Source organism: Meles meles, chromosome 6 (assembly GCF_922984935.1).
Source record: "Meles meles chromosome 6, mMelMel3.1 paternal haplotype, whole genome shotgun sequence".
Taxonomy (NCBI): Eukaryota; Metazoa; Chordata; class Mammalia; order Carnivora; family Mustelidae; genus Meles; species Meles meles.
Window position 1 is genome coordinate 64346680 of NC_060071.1, and position 20460 is coordinate 64367139.

The 20460-nt window shown below is 40.1% G+C and overlaps 2 protein-coding genes across 4 annotated transcripts in view; both read left to right on the plus strand.

Moving 5' to 3' along the window:
• The window catches only part of KNL1 (kinetochore scaffold 1), a 77283-nt gene extending 75507 nt beyond the window's left edge, over positions 1–1776 (plus strand). For all 3 annotated transcript variants that reach the window (XM_046010222.1, XM_046010223.1, XM_046010224.1), the window contains one exon: positions 89–1776. In XM_046010222.1, coding sequence (XP_045866178.1) covers positions 89–203 — 115 coding nt within the window. In that variant the 3' untranslated portion in view covers positions 204–1776. The remainder of the gene's footprint in view (positions 1–88) is intronic.
• A 7062-nt stretch (positions 1777–8838) lies between these two features.
• RAD51 (RAD51 recombinase) overlaps positions 8839–20460 on the plus strand; it is a 33818-nt gene continuing 22196 nt past the window's right edge. Inside the window, exons 1-3 of the mRNA XM_046009025.1 lie at positions 8839–9084; positions 15136–15238; positions 17100–17237. Coding sequence (XP_045864981.1) covers positions 15152–15238; positions 17100–17237 — 225 coding nt within the window. The 5' untranslated portion in view covers positions 8839–9084; positions 15136–15151. The remainder of the gene's footprint in view (positions 9085–15135; positions 15239–17099; positions 17238–20460) is intronic.

A 20460-nucleotide genomic window follows, 5' to 3' on the forward strand; every position in this document is an offset into this window, starting at 1 on the left:
AGACTCAGAGACCATACCCCAAAACATGAATTCCAATGAAATGGAAGTAAGTTTCCAGAAAAATTAATGAAACTTTTGTTCTTTCCAGCCAAGATGAAATCACTGCAATTCTATCTAAAGTGCCACTGGAGGACAACTACCTAAAGAATGTAGTCAAGCAAATTTACCAAGATCTGCTTCAGGACTGCCATTTCTACCACTAGCCACATGGACTATAGCTATAAGAGCCAAGCACAGTGCACTTCATAATGATAGTATGTCAGCTTATCTATCTCTGTTTAATTTTTGTCTTTAGGTCATAGAAAAAAGCCTAGTAAAATTCCTTCTGATGACGTTATAGTTAATTTGTATGCTTAGTTTTTAAATTTCTGCAGTGAGGAATGATGGATGGCCTCAAATAGCATATTATCAAACTGCCAATCTTTTTACAAGAGGTTTAGAGAGTAGAACACTTAGGGAAAATTTCTTCTAATTAAAGTTGTGCTCTCTGCTATAGAACAAGCCCTGAGAAGCAACTTAAGTATAAGAAGAGTTGTCACCAGTAACAAAAACATTAACCATTTCCTCATATACAGAACTATGATTTTTAAGTTGCTTGGCTTCTGTCTACCAGATATTTCTGGAATAGAGATATATCTATCTACAGATTATTCATCCTTCTTTTTCTCCATTCCAGAAATGTTAAGAAAAAGCAGTAGCTCTCAGCTATTCAAATGGTTGCCATCTTTTCTTGAGGACCTTGCCTTCTTTTATTATATAATGTCTATTAATGTTTTCTTATGTATAGTTTTGTAGAGAAAGTTAATTCATTGTGGCTCAGTACATATATGTAAATTTTTTTTGTATATTTTTGATGTAGCAAGGAGATATATATAGAAATACGTAGAGCTGTATAGAGAGATACTCTTCTGTCTGGTCAGTTTCCATCTTTCTGAAGGATGCTTTACACCAAGCTTCTCAGTCTCTTTCTATTAAAGAATGGTACTTCAAACAATATCACATTTGAAGCTACTAGTTTCATCAAGTTCTGGTAGTAGTAATGAATTTAATGTGAGTATTTGTTTCTCAAGCCATACACAAATATAAGCATATTCATTGATACTGAATGATCAGTATTATCTTTGAGGTAGATAAATATGAGAAAACTTTAACCCAAACTTTATTCAAATCCTAATCATGATAAATTTTGTTTCTTTTATATCTAATTCTAAAGTATATTTGCATTTTTAAACTAATTCAACTTAACATTTTGCTTTATACTTTAGGATCAGGTTAAAGTCCTATGGGTCCCATGAATATTATCTTCGCTCTTGAATTGGCTTTTACTTCTGAGCCTTTGGTCTAGAAGATCACATGGTCTTTTAAGCTTCAAAAGTCAACATAAAATTTATTTTCCATAAAAATCAAGATGTAGATGTTCTTTATTTCCATGAACTCCTTGAAAAACTTTTAAAGTCACCAATATGGTCTGTTTTCCATGAAATTTAAATTAGTTTTCTTAATGGAGTTGTTTCATTTCTTTTCTGTAAACCTGAAAAGTAGTTTTGTTTTATGCATTTTGGTAACCTGGTATGGACCAACTCCAGGAATGATTTGGCTTGTAATTATGGTCTCTGCTTCCTGAGTTTGCCTATATAATTGTAATATTTACTTAATTATTTACATTTGTATTTGTTCAAAGGTTTGGCTATTTTTATAAAATTTTTTGGAAGTTGTTCCTTTACTGTTTAGAAGCAGGTTGGTTTTTGCACTATTAAAATAAGTTTATTATAGGAACTTATTTTTAAGCAGTGTCTCTTTATGAAGTGATTTTTTGTTCTTTGTTTTTTACCATGTATTCAATAAACATTTGAAGATATACCAAAGAAAGCTCCTTCTAGAAACACCCACTTATTTGAAAACTGAGATAAGATTAAAATATGTCAGGGGGGCGCCTGGGTGGCTCAGTGGGTTAAGCCGCTGCCTTCGGCTCAGGTCATGATCTCAGAGTCCTGGGATCGAGTCCCATATCGGGATCTCTGCTCAGCGGGGAGCCTGCTTCCCTCTCTCTCTCCCTCTGCCTACTTGTGATCTCTCTCTCGCTGTCAAATAAATAAATAAAATCTTTAAAAAAAAAAAAAAAAAAAAAAAAAAAGATTAAAATATGTCAGGACCTGAGTATAAGAACCAGATACAAACCATAGTTATCCCTATATCATTGTCTCTGAAAGACAGTAAAAGAAAACTATTTGAAGTTCCTCAGGAAACTATCTTTGTTTTGTTGTTTGTTTTTTAATTTTTTAAATTTCTTTTCAGTGTATCAGAATTCATTGTTTATGTACCACACTGTGCTCCATGCAATACGTGCCCTCCATAATACCCACCACTAGGCTCATCCAGCCTCCCACCCCCCACCCTTCAAAACCCTCAGATTGTTTTTCAGAGTCCATAGTTTCTCGTGGTTCATCTCCCCTGAAACTATCATTTCTATGAGCTAATGGAGTGGTTCTCAAAGCCTAGTCCCTAGACTAGTAGTATGAGCTTTACCCCAAACCTGCTGAATCAGAAACACTAAGAGTGGGGACCAGTATTCTGTGTTGTGGTTTTTATCCTTTTCTTCCTTTTCCTTTTTTTTTTTTTTTAAGATTTTATTCATTTGACAGAGAGATAGGGAGAGAGCACAAGTAAGCAGAGTGGCAGCAGAGGGAGAGAGAAGCAGGCTCTCTGCTGAGCAGGGAGCCCAATATGGGGCTAAATCCCAGGACCCTGGAATCATGACCTGAGCTGCTTAACCAACTGAGCCACCGAGGCTCAGTTAGTTGTTTTTTTTTCTTTATTTTTTTAAAACAACTTCACCAAGGGGCACCTGGGTGGCTCATCTATTAGGCATCTGCCTTCGTGATCTCAGGGTCTTAGGGTCGAGCCCCATTTTGGACTCCTTTCTCCATGGGGAGCCTGCTCCTCCCTCACCTTCTGCTGCCACTCCCCTTGCTTGTGCTATCTCTCTCTCTGTCAAATAAATAAAATCTTTAAAAAAAAATTCACTGAAATATAATTGACATCATAAAATTCACCTATTAAAGTGTACAGCTTGGGGAATGCCTGGGTGGTTCAGTCAGTCATGCCCTGGGATTGAGTCCCACATCAGGCTCCTTGCTCGTGGGAAGCCTGCTTCTCCCTCTGCCTTCCGCTACCCCTGCTTGTCCTCACTTGCTCTCTCTCTCTGACAAATAAAATCTTTAAAGTGCATGGTTGGGATACCTGGGTGACTCAGGTCACCCTTTGGCTGCCTTTGGCTCAGGTCATGATCCCAGAGTCCTGGGATCAAGCCCTAAGTTGGGCTCCTTGCTCAGTGGAGAGCCTGCTTCTCCCTCTCCTGCCTACTGCTCCCGCTGCTTATGCATGCACGCTCGTGCTCTCTCTCTCTCTCTCTCTCTCTCTCTCTCATCTCTCTCACTGTCAAATAAATAAAATCTTACAAAAAATAAAATTTTTAAAAAGTGGGATATACACACAAAGGAATACTACTCAACCATCAAAAAAAGAAACCTTACCGTTTGCAATGACGTGAATGGAACTAGAGGGTATTATGCAAAGTGAAATAAGTCAATCAGAGAAAGACAATTATATGATCTCACTTGTGGAATTTAAGAAACAAAACAGGATCATAAGGGAAGAGAGGAAAAATTAAAACAAGAAGAAATCAGAGAGTGAGACAAACTGTAAGACTCTTAATCATAGGAAACAAACTGGAGGGTTACTAGGAGGGAGGTGGGTGGTGGGATAGGGTAACTGGGTGATGGACATTAAAGAGGGCACATGAGGGGTGCCTGGGTGGGTCAGTGGGTTAAAGCCTCTGCCTTCAGCTCAAGTCATGATCTCAGGGTCCTGGGATTGAGCCCTGCATAGGGCTCTCTGCTCCGCAGGGAGCCTGCTTCCCTCTCTCTCTGCCTGCTTCTCTGCCTACTTGTGATCTCTGTCTGTCAAATAAATAAATAAAATCTTAAAAGGGCACACGATGTAAAGAGCAATGGGTATTAGACTGATGAATCACTAACCTCTACCTCTAAAACCAAGAATATGTTATATGTTAATTGAATTTAGATTTTAAAAAATGAAACCGTGATAGTTGTTTGCCAAATTTCCTCCTAACTTATGGTTTTATTTGACTTTATTATAGGTTTTGCCATTTAGAATTTTAAAGATATGTAGTCAAATGTATCAATATTTTATGACTTCTGAGTTTGTGTTATATTTAGATTCTCTCTACTGTAAGATCTATGATTTCTCTTAGAACTTTTATGGTTTAATAATTTACATTTATGTCTTTGAATCAGTTGGGAATTTATCCTAACAAAGGTCAAGGATCCAAATTATTTTTTTTTCTAGATGGCTATGTGGCTATCCCAGCACCATTTAATAAATAGGCTATTTTCCCACTGATTTGGAATGCTTTTTTTATCATGTACTAGATTTCTCTACCTATTCATATCTGAGTGCGGTAGGCAAAGTAGTAGACACCACCCCCGCCCCCCCACACCCAGATGTCCACATCCTGAAACCTGTGAATGTCACTTTACATGGCGGTAGGAACTCTGCAGAGCTTTTGAAGGATCTTGGCATGGGGAGACTATCTTGGATTAGCTGGGTAGGCCCAATGTAATCACAAGGTTTTTTATAAGAGGAAGGCAGGGGGCGCCTGGGTAGCTCAGTGGGTTAAGGCCTCTGCCTTTGGCTCGGGTCATGATCCCAGGGTCCTGGGATCGAGCCCCACATCGGGCTCTCTGTTCCGCAGGGAGCCTGCTTCCTCCTTTCTCTCTGCCTGCCTCTCTGCCTAGTTGTGATTTCTCTCGGTCAAATAAATAAAAGTATTTAAAAAATTAAAAATAAAATAAGAGGAAGGTAGGATGTCAGAGTCAGAGAAGGAGATGTGATCATGGAAACAGATCAGAGTGCTGACTTTGAAGAGCGAGGAAGGGACCTTGAGCCAAAGAATTTGGATTCCTCTAGAGACTGGAAAAGGCAAGGAACAGATTTTCTCCTAGGACCTCCAGAAGGGACACAATTCTGTCAATATGTTGCTTTTAGCCCTGTGAAACCCATTAGGAATTCTGATCTCCAGAATTGTAAGATTATACATTTTTTAAAAGCCATATATTTGTGGTAATTTGTTACAGCAGCAACAGGAAACTAAGACACTGATTAAACTGTTCTGTTCTATTGACCTATCTTATTGTAAAAGTCCTTTGTAATTTTTATAGGGAAGTTTTTTTGGTTTTTTGTTTGTTGTGGTTTTTTTTGAGGAGAGAGTTGGGGAGGGGAAGGGGGAAAGCGAGAGAGAGAATCAAGCAGGCTCCACACTTAGCACAGAGTCCAACACAGGACTCCATCTCATGGCCCTGAGATTATGACCTGAGCCAAGATCAAGAGTGAGATGCTTAACCTACTGAGCCACCCAGGTGGCCCTGTAATTACTAGTTTCATAATATGTTTTAACATCTGGTCATTTCAGGCCCTTAGGTTTTCCTAGCTCTTCTTGCTTTTTTATTTTATCATATAAAGTTAAGAACTAGCTTGTTTTCTTCCCCAAAAACTCTTAATGTAATTTGTACTGAAATCATGTTATATTAAATTTAATGAGCAGCTCGACAATTGGTATCTTTAAGATATGAGTCTTCCGCTAGTATACTTTTTCTGTTTTGTGTCCTTTGTTAATATCTTAAAATTTTCTTTATATAGGACGTGCACTTTTCTTATTAGACTTATTCCAAGGCATTTGATAATTTTGTTACAATTTTTAAATTATCATAATAAAAACAAGATAAATTCAAACCAAAAGTGCAAATAATATACAAAAGAATACAGAGGAAGGCAAAGTCATCCAAAATCTCACTAGTGAACATCCTTCCACATACTAGGTTTTCTCAGCCATAAAGGGCAATGGCTATTGGGTAGGCAACTAATGGTGATTGCCATGAATTGCATTGGGATTTCTATTGTGAATTCATTGATGTTAATGAATTTTCAACTTTATAATTTTGAGCCTTCTCTGGGAAGATGGTTTTAGAGATTTTTCCATAAAGATCCTGAACATTTTTTTTTAAGATGATCCTGAACATTTCTAAAAGTGTATTCCTAGACACTTAGGGTTTTTGTTACTACTGTGAGTGGGATATTTTTCTATTATATTGTAATATAATAATATATTAGACAATATATTATATTGTCTAATTAGTTAATTAGTTATTAAGACTTAATAAAGTGCTGATCTTTTTATATTTCATAATTGGTTACACTAATGTACTTTCTTATTGTCCCTTAAACTATCTAGGTATATAATCATATTCGTAAATCTTTCTGAACACTTACATCTTTTTTTATTATCTTGAATTATTACACCCTGTGATATTTCCTAAACAATAGTAAAGAATAGTGGCAATAGACAATTTTCTTTCTTTTTTACATAAGTAATCTCTACACACAACCTGGAGCTCAAACTCACAGCCCACAGCCCCGAAATTAAGAGTCATGTGCTCCTCATATTGAGCCAACCAGGAGCCCCAGTTCTTGGTTTTAATGAAAGTATTTCTAACATTTCACAAGTAAACAACTTGTTTGGAGTATCTGCTTTTTTCTTGATCATGCTAAGGAAGCATCCGATTCCTTTCTCCCCTTTTCCCCCTTAATGAGGAATTAATGTCGAATTTTATTGCTCTTTCAAAATGAAATTAACCATATGGGTTTCTCCTTGACCTATTAAAGTGGTCAATTATAATAGATTTCCCCATACTGGATCATCCTTGCAATTGGATCACTTGGACATGACAGTGGGTTTCCCTTCTGGATTTCCCTTACTATGCTCCAGGTTGACTGTGCCAGGAGATTATTATCCTTGAGACAAAAGGTTAGGTTTCTCATGATTAAGTTTTGTTGTTGTTTTTTTTTTTTACTAGAGGTTACCTCTTTGAGATATCAAATAGGTCACTGGATGTAATCTAGGATATATCCAAAACTTTTCCACTACACACTTAAACATATTCATATGGATTGCTAACTTAACTGTTAGCAAGAACACTAGTTTGTCTTATTTCCAAATGTTTAATGGGTTGTCTTGGAAGAAAAGAACGGAAAACTACTCAAATTGGTTTAAGCAGAAGAAATGGAAGGGAGATTTATTAGCATCCAGGAGTATTTCACAGATCTCGAGAATAGTAAGTGCTGCTGGACTCCTGAGAAATTGGAAAGATTTGGAAAAGAGATTTCAAAATTGTTCCTTTCTGTCTCATTCTTTCCCACTTTCTTGGTCTCTCAATTTCTTAGTCTTCCTATAAAAGGGGTTTCTCTGGTTTGACAATCACACAGCCACAGGAATTTGATTTTAATGAAAGGTCAAAGTCACATGTGATTTCATTCAGCCAGGAGGGGCTGTGGATTTGCAGATGCTCTAAGGAAAGTATGTGAAGAAGGGGAGGTAAAGGTGGGTATATTTGGGGGTGCCTGGGTGGCTCAGTGGGTTAAGCCTCTGCCTTCTGCTGAGGTCATGATCTCAGGGTCCTAGGATTGACGCCCCCCACCCCCATGAGGCTCTCTGCTCAGCAGGGAGCCTGGTTCCCCTTTTCTCTGACTGCCTTTCTGCCTACTTCTGATTTCTCTGTCAAATAAAATCTTTTTTTTTTTTTTTTAAGTGGGTATATTTGGTACGGCAGTTACTATTATCCCCAGGTACTATATATAATTACTGTTAGGTTGCGTCTGCCTCCACAATGCTTCCTGAATCTGTTCTGTCATTGATCTAACTCAAGCAAGCCTTCATCCCTTGTCCAAAATATAGCAAGAGCTTCCTGACAGTTTTTGCTATCTTTACTCTTTTCTAAAATCTGTCATTGTCACAAGACAACGGTGGGAGGATTGAATAAAAACTTTATGAACTTTAAAGGCATCCCACAATGATAAAGTGGTGGTGGGGGGAAAAAAGATCAAACCATAGGAATCTTCTGCTTAAAAATTTTCAGTGATTTCCCCATTACCTAAAGAATAAAGATTAAAGCTCCACACATGGTCATAACTTTCTTCATAACTTGAACTAAATGTTAACTTTACAATATCAGCACCTCCAGGGCTCTTTCCCTCCCTCATCAGGCAATGCTATGGCTTGACCACGTCGTTAATTTCCATGCCCATACTGTTCTATATGGTTGTGTCCTCCATCTCCTCTTCTTTGCCCAGGAAACCCCATTCACCCTTTAAAGCCAGAATCATAGGTCAAACTTTCCAGAAAACTATGAGAAGGTAATCAATGTCTTCTTCCTCTGGAGCAAATTACCAAGATATGACTAGTATTTCAGGAATTTTCTCCCCTTCACTAGCTCTGTTTTCCAGTTTCATCTGTCTACTCGAGCATCCTCGGCTCTACCACATCCAGGGACCTGAAAAACGTCAGTCTGCAGGAATTTGACATGACGAAGTCGGAAGCTCGGAGCAAACACAGGCTTAGATACTTTGGAAGCAAACCGAGAACACCTCTGCAAAGCCAGGCTTTTCCGCAGAGGGACTGAGGCGCTAAAAATGCCAGGCGCCCGCGGTGCATTCTGGGAGTTGGAGTCTCCGGCCGACCCCACTACCTCTTGGGAGTTGTAGTCCTTGGTCCGGTGAAAGAGAAGAAGTTGGCGACTTCCAAATTGTGAATTAGTTCTTAGGGGTAAACGGAAAAGGGAACTCCTTGACATCATGCAAGATCAAGATCCTTGGGCCCACCTCCCACTCGCGAGCAGAGGCAGGGCGGGCTAGGCTGCGGCGCCGAGGTGGGCGGGGAGACGTTACGTTGACCCTGGCGTGACCTTCCGGAGCATTTGGCGGGATCTCCGAAAGCTGCCGGACGGGGAGAGTTGTGCGGCCAGACACTCTTCGTGAGAGCTAACGCTCTCTGAGGGGCATAGTTGGGACCTAAAACTCGCCTGGGTTGTGTGCAGGAGGCCGGAACAAGGGAGTAGAGAAGTTAGCAGCAAGGAGGGGCGTCTGGAATCCGTCCGGGGTCGGTCGCGGACTAGACCAGCGGACAGAAATCGGAGCGTGCAGCCCGCCGGAGTGAGAAGGCTGTGGACCGAGGTGAGTGTGAGGTGTAGACCTGGTCCCTTTCTGCGTTGGGGCACATCTCCGCATTAACCCGACCGGGCCCGTGGTCTGGCCGCCGGCTTATGCGCCCCTCGACGCCGCATGAGAAAGCGGAGTTGGCGCGGCGGAGCAGGGGCATGCCTGGGCCCAGCCCACCGTCAAAGCTGGTTGTGGCGAAAACTGAAGCGGTCCCCAGGCTCCAGAGCTGGGAGAAACCTAGAACCCTTCATTTCCAGCCCCCATTTTATGGGCGGGGGCGAGAAAGCCGAGGTCCAGAGGGGTGTACCGATTTAATGTCACAGCTGTTTATGTCAGAGCCAGGTTTCCGGATTTTTGGTCAGTCCTCTTTCCATTACTCCGTGCTTTGCTTACCAAGTACCCGCCTCCAGTTTCCTCAAAGGTGTTTTCATTACCTAATGCAGAAGGCTGTTCACGTGATACCTAGGGACTCCTCTCCAGTGAGATTTTTTTTTTAACTTTTTTTTTTAAGATTTTATTTATTTATTTGACACAGAGAGATCACAAGCAGACAGAGAGGCAGTAGGGAGAGAGAGGAGGAAGCATGCTCCCCGCCAAGCAGAGAGCCGGATGCAGGACCCTGAGATCACGACCTGAGCCATAGGCAGAGGCTTAACCCCCTGAGCCACCCAGGCGCCCTGTTTTTTTTTTAAACTTCTAAAATGAAGTGTAATATGCATATAGAATATGCACAGATCAGAAGTGTATACAGCTCTGGATTATTTCAAAGAGAATATACCTATGTAATGACTACTCAGGTCAATAAATAGAATGTTGTCAGAATCCCAAAAACTTCCCTTGTTCCCCCTCTAGTATGAACCTTTTTCTCCCCAGAGGTAACCGCTCTATTAACTTCTAACACCATTGACTAAATTTGTCTGTGTTTGAATTTTGTGTAAGTGATACTGTTTATATTTTTGTGTCTGGTTTTGCTCAACATTCTGTCTATAGATTCATACATATCTTTGTATATAGTAATAGTTCTTTTTTGTTGCCATATTGGATCCCTTATTCTTTCTGCCTATGGTGGACATTTGGGTGGTTTCTAGTTTCTGACTTTTAAAAGGAGAAAGGCTGCTGAGAACATTCCTATGTATATTTTGGTGCACATGTGTCTGCTTTTCAGTTGGTTAGTAATACAGTGTTGAAATTCCTGGGTGGTAGCATTTGTCTATATTCAACTTCCACGTTTGTTTATTTACTTTTGTTAAACATTTTATTTATTTGTCAGAGAGCATAAGCAGGGGGTGCGGCAGAGGGGGAGTGAGAAGCAGGCTCTCAGCTGAGCAAGAACACTATCCCAGGGCCCTGGGATCACAACGCAAGCAGAAGGCAGATGCTTACCCAACTGAGCCACCCAGTTTACATTTAATGTCAGTTTTCTAAAGTATAAATTTACATTCAGACCAGCAGTGTATGAAAGTTTAGTTGTTTCACATGCTTGCCAACACTTGATGTGGTTGATTTTTTTAATTTTATCTGTTTTGGTGGTATAGAAATACCTCATGGTTTTAATTTTCCTGATAATCAGGTTGAGCTTTGTTGGTTCATATGTTTATTGTTCATGTTTGTTTGGCTTTTTTTTTTTTTAAGATTTTATTTATTTATTTGACAGAGACCACAAGTAAGCAGAGAGGCAAGCAGAGAGGGGGGGGAAGCAGGCTCCCTGCTGAGCAGAGAGCTGGATGTGGGGCTTGATCCCAGGACCCTGGGATCATGACCTGAGCCAAAGGCAGCGGCTTAACCCACTGAGCCACCTAGGCAGCCCTGTTGGTTCATATGTTTACTGGATATCTTCTATCCTAAAGTGCTTGTTCAGATCTCTGTTTTGTTTTGTTTTAAAGATTTTATTTATTTATTTGACAGACAGAGATTACAAGTAGGCAGAGAGGCAGGCAGAGAGAGAGGAGGAAGCAGGCTCCCTGCTGAGCAGAGAGCCCGATGCGGGGCTCGATCCCAGGACCCTGGGATCATGACCTGAGAGGAAGGCAGAGGCTTTAACCCACTGAGCCACCCAGGCGCCAGATCTCTGTTTTTCTATTGAGTTGTTCTTTCTTGCTGATTTGAAGTTATACATATATACAAATTTTTTTAAATATTTTATTTATTTATTTGACAGAGAGAGAGAGAGAGAGAGAGCACAAGTAGGCAGAGTGGCAGGCAGAGGGAGAGGGAGAAACAGACTCTCTGCTGAGCAAGGAGCCCGATGTGGGGTCCCATCCCAGGATCTTGGGATCATGACCTGAGCTGAAGCAGACACTTAACTGACTGAGCCATCCAGGTGCCCCTGGTGTTTTTTTTTTAATATATTTTAATTATCAGTTCTTGTTTGTATATGTGGTAAATATACTGTAGTTTGACTTTTTGTTTTCTTAGTAGTGTCTTTTGATAGAAATTCTAAGTTTAAATGTAGTCCAATTTTTCAGTCTTTTCTTTTTTCATTATTGCTTTATGTATCCAGTTCAAAAAATCTTTATCATAAAGTCATGAGGATATTCGCTTATATTCCAAAAGCTTTGTTTTAAGTCTTACATTTAGGTCTGTAATTGAATTGGAAATGGATGTTTCTTCTATATGTGGGGTGAGAGGGTGGTTTCTTTTTCTGTAAGGCTCTCCCATCAACCCAGCACTCTTTATTCAAAAGACAGTCCTTTCTCCATTTCCCCACAGTTCTGTCTTTTTCATAGATTATGAAGGGAGATGTGGGGTTTTTTTGTATTTTTTTAATTAAATATTTATTTGACAGGGATAGGGAGCACAACTAGGCAGAGCAGCAGACCAAGGGAAAGGAAGAAGCAGGCTGTCTACTGAACAGGGAGCCTGATTTGGGGCTCAAACCCAGGACCCTGGGATCATGACCTGAGCCCTCCAGATTCCCTTATGAAGGGAGATGTTTAAATTTAGTTCCATTCAGGTGATCCTGATATTTAGCACTATCATAGACACACATTATGTTAAATCAGCTATCTAAGAGATGTGCATCTGAACAAATCAACAACAAATGATCATTTCTTAAGAAGACACAGATGGCAAACAGACACATGAAAAGGTACTCAACATCACTGATCATCAGGGAAATGCAAACCAGAACCACAATGAGGTATCACCTCCGTTCTGTCACAATGGCTAAAATGAAAAAGGTAAGAAATAAGGGATCCTGACTGGTGAGAGTATGGATATAAAGGAACCCTCATGAACTGATGGTGCACTGATTTACATTTAATGCAGCTGCTATGGAAAACAGTATGGAGGTTCCTCAAAAAATGAAAAATAGAAATACCATGTGATCCAAAAATTCCACTACAGGGTATTTACTCAAAGAAAATGAAAATATTAACTTGAAAAAAATAAAAGCTCCCCAATGATTACTGCAGCATTATTTACAATAGCCAAGATACAAAAGCAACCCAAGTGTCCATCCACACATGAATGGATAAAGGAGATATCGTATGTATGTATGTATGTATGTATAATGCATACAGTGGAATATTACTCAGCCTCTAAAAAGAATGAGATCTTGCCATTTGCAACAATATGGAGGGACCTAGAGGGTAGTATACTAAGTGAAACAAGTCATACAGAGAAAGACAAATACCATATGATTTCATTTGTATGTGGAGTGTAAAAATACAAAAATAAATGAAAGCAGAAACAGACCCATAAATACAGAGAGAACTGATAACTCCCAGAAGGGAGGAGGAGGAATTGGCAAAATGGGTGAAAGTGAGTGAGAGGCATAGACTTCCAGTAACAGAACAAAGGAGTAAAAGGAGTAAGGAGTAAAAGTCAAAGTAAAAAAAAAAGTGAAAAAAAAAAGTCAAAGGAGTAAAAGGTGTACAGCATAGGGAATATAGTCAGTGGTCTTGTGTTGTATGGTGACAGATGGTAGCTACACTTGTGGTGAGCATAGCGTAACATACAGAGTTATCAGAGCACTATTCTGTGCACCTAAAATTAGTGTGACATTGTGAATCAACTATACTTTTTTAAAAAGGGAAAAAATGGACCTCTTTTGTCAAGTCTTAAAGAATGGAGATTTCATGTGTTATCTTTAAGTTAAATTTATCTGGATTGTTAAATTGTTCAGATTGTTTTGGTGTGATTTAAATTCATTTATTCTTGTGAACATTAAGACTTGTTCACTTTTGGGGTGCTAGGGTAGTCCAGTTGGGTAAGCCTCTGACTCTTGGGTTTGGCTGAGGTTATGGTCTCAGGATCATGAGGTCCAGCTCTCTTGGGCTCCACACTAGGCGCAGAGCCTGCTTAAGATTCTCCCTCTTCCTCTGCCACTACCCCCTCACCCCTGCCCTGCATTCTCTCTCTCCCCACCCCCAAAAAAAGTTTTGCTCACTTTTACTAACATCTTTGAAGATAATTAATTTTTGTTCTCCATTACTTTCAACCTGAGCAATCTTAACTATCATAATAACCTGACTAGGTATGGGCCTAATGCTCTATGGATTTCAGACTGAGCAGGGTTCTTGAATGTTATTCATTTGTGCATTTTTTTAAAAGATTTTATTTATTTATTTGACAGACAGAGATCACAAGTAGGCAGAGAGGCAGGCAGAGTAGGGGGGAAACAGGGTTCCTGCTGAGCAGGGCCCAATGTAGTGCTTGATTCCAGGACCCTGAGATTATGACCCGAACCAAAGGCAGAAGCTTAACCCACTGATCCACCCAGGCACCCCTCATTTGTGCTTCAGTGAGGTCTGAAAGTGATTAAAATTGTAATATTTAAATTCCAGACATTCCCCCTGCCTTTTTTTTTTTTTAAGATTATTTATTTATTTGAGAGAATGAGCACACATGCCTGCATGAGCAAGGAGAAGGGCAGAGAGGTAGACTCCCCGTTGAGCAGGGAGCCTGATATGGGACTTGTCCTAGGACTCTGGAATCATGATCTGCGCCGAAGGCAGGTGCTTAACCAACTGAGCCACCCAGGTGCCCTAAATTTCACACATTCCTATTGGAAGCAGAATATGTGACTACAAGCTATGATCCTGGGCTGAGATGGGAAGTACTTTCATCTCAATCTACTGCCTTACCAGGAGTGGAGGCTTAAGGGCAGTCATTCTGTACCTTCATTTCACTCCTCTCCCACCACGCCCAAACCTTACTTGCTTGAAGGAAACAATAAAATTGAAACAGTTTAACGAACTTTCACCAGTCTTTTTTGGTTTTGGGTTGTTTTTTTTGTTTGTTTGGTTTTTTGTTTGTTTGTTTTTTCAAGTTTTAAGAAGAGTCTTGCAAAGTCCACTTCGGTTTACCAAGTACTTGCCAAACACCTAACATTTAATGTATCATGGGGTATACACAATTGTACACAAATAAATAACTTGACCCCTACCCTCAAGGAATGTGAAGCAGGGGAACTGGGGACATAGTTGGTCTAGTTAAGCTGTGCATCTTTAAGAAGCAGACTAGGGGCGCCTGGGTGGCTCAGTGGGTTAAATCCTCTACCTTCGGCTCAGGTCATGATCTCAGGGTCCTGGGATCGAGCCCCGCATCAGGCTCTCTGCTCTGCAGGGAGCCTGCTTCCTCCTCACTCTCTGCCTGCCTCTCTGCCTGGTTGTGATTTCTCTCTGTCAAATACATAAAATATTTAAAAAAAAAAAAAAGAAGCAGACTAGTCCTGGCTCTTCCTAAACTATATCTGATAGAACTAGCTAGGTGGAGGGACACCTGAGGTGGCTCGGTCGTTTAAGCCGCTACCTTTGGCTCAGGTCCTGATCCCAGAGTCCTGGGATTGAGTCCCACAGTGGGCTCCTTGCTCAGCGGGGAGCCTGCTTCTCTCTCTGCCTCTGCCTGCCGCTCTGCCTGCTTGTGTTCTCTCTCTCTCTCTCAAACAAATAAATAAATAAAGTCTTGAAAAAAAAAACTGACTAGTGGAGGGGAAAGCTGGTGAGATAGGTTCTTTTTTCCTGCCATGGGTAGGTCAGTTATTAGACCAAAAGACTAACAAGAGATTTATTTCAAAACGAACTTTGCAGCTCTGTACTTTTTCTGGCCATCTGTACTTTTCAGTGTTGAATGCTGAGTAATGGCTATGCAAATGCAGCTTGAAGCAAATGCAGATACTTCAGTGGAAGAAGAAAGCTTTGGCCCACAACCTATTTCACGGTTAGAGGTATGTGCTTAGTTGTTAATTTTAGAATTACAATGCTAATTACAATGAGATTACAGTCTCCTACCTGTTGGGAGAACTTACAACCTTTTCATAAACCATTGATTTATTACCTAAGGTCAAGACCTAAATTAGAGTTTTCAGAAGTGTTATCAAGAATCCTGTGGAAAGGCTTAAGATAACTGCTAAACATGTCTGGCCATATCTCTTTCGTTAAGAATTCTCCTACTTTATCATTTTTCTTTCTTAGAGTTGGATTGTCAAAAACTAAAAGCCCTAGGATCTCATGGTGGAGTCTTGCGATATTTATACTACTTATGAAATTACAATCCAGAGAATTAGAGTGGCCTAGGACAGCTATGCAGGAAGAGAGAGGAACATTGTCTCTCCATTGACCCATATCTGTGCTGAAGTTACGAGCAAGACAGCTGTTGTGGTCAGGGAGAAGGGCTTGTGGCTATTGAGGTGTAAGGGTCAAGCTCCAATTCAGGACTCTGCACAGGAACATCAAGCATCAGACCTAGGCCCTTGCACTATTTCTTCCCATTGTACAGAGGGCCCACAGTGTGAGTGCTGCAGACATAGGCTGAAAGAAGTAGGAGGGAAAGCAGAGAAAGCCTTTATTCTTCCCTTTACACCCATATTCCTACCACCCCAGCTAAACTTCAAGACTCTAGCAGAAGTTAATATAAACGGGTTTGTGATAAATATTACAGAGTTCACCATCATAACTTCTGGTATTATGAGCATCCTTATACCCACACATGCATTTTGCTTATTGCTTAAATATTGATAGGAGAGCTTATTAATGTGGGCAGACCCTCCCCTCTCGAAAACCCTTCCCAACCCGCAAATACATACACATTCCACCACTAATATTGTCCCAGCAGTCATAGTTTTGATGGCTAATAAAATCAAAGCTGAATTTGTAATATAGGTAGGAAGAGGTGCATTTGGGTGGTTTATTTTGAGAACTGGTGTATGAGTCCTTAACCAAAACTAGTTTTTCCCCATTTTCTTTTTTTTTGAATTTTATTTATTTGAGAGAAAGAGAGCATGAGCAGGGAGAGGGAGAAGCAGACTCCCCATTGAGCACAGAGCCTGACACGGGGCTTGATCCCAGGAGCCTGGGATCATGACCTGAGCTGAAGACAGATGCTTAACCAACTGAGCTATCCAGGCGCCCCAGTTTTCCCCCATTTTTAATGTCACTTGTTAGAGTGATCGTGTCATTTTGCTACCCTCAGCTCTGGGGCAGGCTTCTCTGTTTCCAGCTTAGAGTAAAACAAACAAACAAGCAAAAACCACATTTTTTTATTTGTGCTTGATGTAGAAAACATCAGAAACAGTGGTTTAAGGTGGCTTTTTAGGGCCCAGTGTCTCACGTTTTTGACAGAGGAAGAGAGAGCACAAGTAGGGGGGAGTGCTAGAGGGAGACAGAGAAGCAGACTCCCCGCTGAGCAGGGAGCATGAGGTGGGGCTCAATCCCGGGATTCTAGAATCATGACTTTAGCCAAAGGCAGACACCTAACTAACTGAGCCCCCCATGCGCCCCTCAAAGTTCATTTAGGATCCTAGTTGTAAAAGGTTGAGCGTTACTAGTTTATTCCCAGTGCCTGTGAATTAGTGGTTTAGTCCCAACTCATGATGAGAATACGTACATGGGACTACTAGTTTAGAAGTATTGGTTTTCCAAATGAAAGGGTTGGTAATTTGTTTTTAAATACCTCATGTGTAGAGAATACTTTTCAAAGCTTTTGCATATAACAGTTCTTCAAAACAGCTCTGAATTGGATAGGGCAAATATCTACATTAGCTGAGAGAACTGAAGCTTACACTTATCCATGGTTTTCTTCACCTGCAGCAATGTGGCATAAATGCCAATGATGTGAAGAAATTGGAAGAGGCTGGATTCCATACTGTGGAGGCTGTTGCCTATGCACCAAAGAAGGAACTGATAAATATTAAGGGGATTAGTGAAGCCAAAGCTGACAAAATTCTGGTAAGTACGGCTTATGTGATATAGGGGGAGGCATTAGTGGGAATAGCACAAAAGGATATGCAGTGAAGGTGGCAGTGTTCCTTCTTCATCTCCCATTGTGTTCCCCTTTCCAGAGGTGACTGCAGTAGTTAATCATGTTTATATGTACCTCCTTGCATAAATTGGGATTTTCTCTCAAGGAAATTAGTTTCATGGGGTATGAGTACTGCCAAATTGACAAGTTTGCATTCCCGCCAGCAGTGCGTGGTGATGTACCTTATCTTTCTAGAAATTATGATCTCATGCCTTAGAAGTATATTAGCCACTAAAAAGAATTTCAAAGAATATTCATTGATATAGGAGAATGTTTCTGATATAAGAAACATAAGGATTCCTAATAACAGGAATGTTCCTGATATAAGAAAGCAGGGTAATAAAACACAAATACACACACACACACACACACGGTTGATTATTTTTGTTTTTAAAAATGTGTGTATATGTATAGCACATACACAGGATAAATACACTAAAATATTTGTGGTGTTATTTCTGAATGTTAAGAATGTGAGCGATTTTTGCTTTTGCCTCAATTTTCTGAAGTTTCTTCATTTTGTATAATCAAGTTTTACTTTCAAATAGAAAAGCTGTTTTTGGGCGCCTGGGTGGCTCAGTGGGTTAAAGCCTCTGCCTTCAGCTCAGGTCATGATCCCAGGGTACTGGGATAGAGTCCCACATTGGGCTCTCTGCTCAGCAGGGAGCCTGCTTCCCTTCCTCTCTCTCTGCCTGCCTGCCTCTCTGCCTACTTGTGATCTCTGTCTTTCAAAGAAATAAATAAAATCTTAAAAAAAAAAAAAGCTGTTTTTATTTCTTATTAGCTAGCTAATCATAGGCAAGATTCTTTAATAATGACAAGAGAATGTGATTTCAAATCATGTGCTTAGTTTTTTTTTCTAACCTTAATGACATAAAAGTGATTTTACTGGCTTAATAAAAATGAAGTAGGAATCTAATAATCCCTTATATAACATTTTAACTTTGAAATCCCAACCCTTTTATATATATTCTCATCTGATCTTCATAACAACACTGAGAAAAATTAGTGGGGCCAGTATTATCTCTGTTTTACGGATGAGGAAACGTAAGATACAGTGGTTCAGTTATTTACCCAAGGTCATGCGGGCAGTGGCAGAACTAAAACTAGAATCCAGTTATTTTCATCCTATCATATTTTGATCTTTTCTCATTTCCTTCCAGTGACTTATAGCTACTATTAATTTTTCTATCACATTCATAATTCTCATGATTGTATTTTATTTTATGCACTTACCCTTTGGTATTTAGTTATTATTTAGCTGGGCTTTTTTTTCCCCCCTCTTAAGATTTTATTTATTTATTGGAGCATGAGTCAGGGAGCGGGGGAGAAGCAGACTATCTGTTGAGCAGGGAGCCCAACTCGAGGCTCAATCCTAGGATGCCGGTATCATGACCTGAGCTTAACAGACTGAGCCACCTAGGCGCACCTATAGTTATACAGTTGAATTAGATTTACCCTTGAACTTTTTTTTTTTTTTTTAAGATTATTTATTTATTTATTTGACAGATCACAAGTAGGCAGAGAGGCAGGCAGAGAGAGAGGGGGAAGCAGGCTCCCTGCTGAGCAGAGAGCCCGATGTGGGGCTCGATCCCAGGACCCTGGGATAAAATAAGTAAATATCTATAAAATTGATTTTCATATTTTATGTTGATTACTATTATAGTTTCCAATTTTTCAGAAATTTTTCTCTGAAAAAGTCTTAGAAGGCTAAAGAATCTTCAAAAGAGACTGCATCCTTTGTTATTGGTTAGCTTCAGTGTATGTACTGCCATGTAACTTAGTCAAATGGACAATAGCTGAGATTTGTGGGTACTTACTATCTCATACATTAATATATGCACAACCTGATGAATTCTGTTTTACTGGGTATTATACCAAGAGCTTTGAATTTTTAAGCACTGGCAGGGATTTTATTTCATTTATTTAGACCACTTTGTAATAGTAACTCAGGTCTGAGAAGTCATAATTCTTTTTTTTTTTTAATTTTTTGAAGATTGATTTATTATTCTGAACAGTGACCCTGATGCAGAGCTCAATCTCACAACCTTGAGATCACAGACTGAGCTTAAACCAAGATTTGGGTGCCTAACCAACTGTGCCACCCAGGCGCCTCTGAAGTTTTCATTTATTGTATTATTCAAATATGTTGTTGAAGTGATGACTTAATTGGAAATGACAGTTCTGAGCCCCTAATACCTCATCAAAAGAGTATGTGTGATACTAAGCCGTAGGTGTCCCTAAAGTCTATTGGTTTTCTTTCTGGGCATTAATATTTGTGTCAGAACAAATCCTGACAGGATCTTTGCTTATGCCTTGTCAGACCTTAGTTTTAGAAATCAAATCAGTGGCCTGCTTTCATGAAGACACAAATAAAAACCTTTAATAAAGCAAAAAGAGATGTGCAAAATTATACAGATCTAGGTCTATTTTTCTGTCCTCTTTGATTTCAGACATGTTGTATTTTGAATTTCTAGTGGATAAAGGAGGATGATGTTATTTGCTTTTAAAGGTTAAAGAAGATTTCTTCAGTCACTGTGGCTATTCCCTCAATTCCCCAAAGTCTTTGAAATCGAGATTTTTTTTTCTTTTTTTAAGATTTATTTATTTTAGGGCCACCTGGGTGGCTCAGTGGGTTAAGCCTCTGCCTTCAGCTCAGGTCATAATCTCAGGGTCCTGGGATCAAGCCCCGCATAAGGGCTCTCTGCTCAGTGGAGAGCCTGCTTCCCCCTCTCTCTCTGCCTGCCTCTCTGTCTACTTGTGATTTCTCTCTCTGTCAAATAAATAAATAAAATCTTTTTTAAAAAATTTTAAGAAAAGATTTATTTTAGAGAGAGAGTATGAATGGGAAGGGCAAAGGGAGAGGGAGAGAGAATCTGGAACAGACTCCATGCTGAGCATGGAGCCCCACGTGGGTTTTGATCTCACAACTCTGAGATCATAACCTGAGCCAAAACCAAGAGTTGCACACTCAACCAACCACACCACCCAGATGCTACTGAAATTGAGACTTTCAACAAGAATAACCACTGTTGGGCACCTGGGTGGCTCAGAGGGTTAAAGCCTCTGCCTTCGGCTCAGGTCATGATCCCGGGGTCTTGGGATCGAGCCCCGCATCGGGCTCTCTCCTTGGTGGGGAGCCTGCTTCCT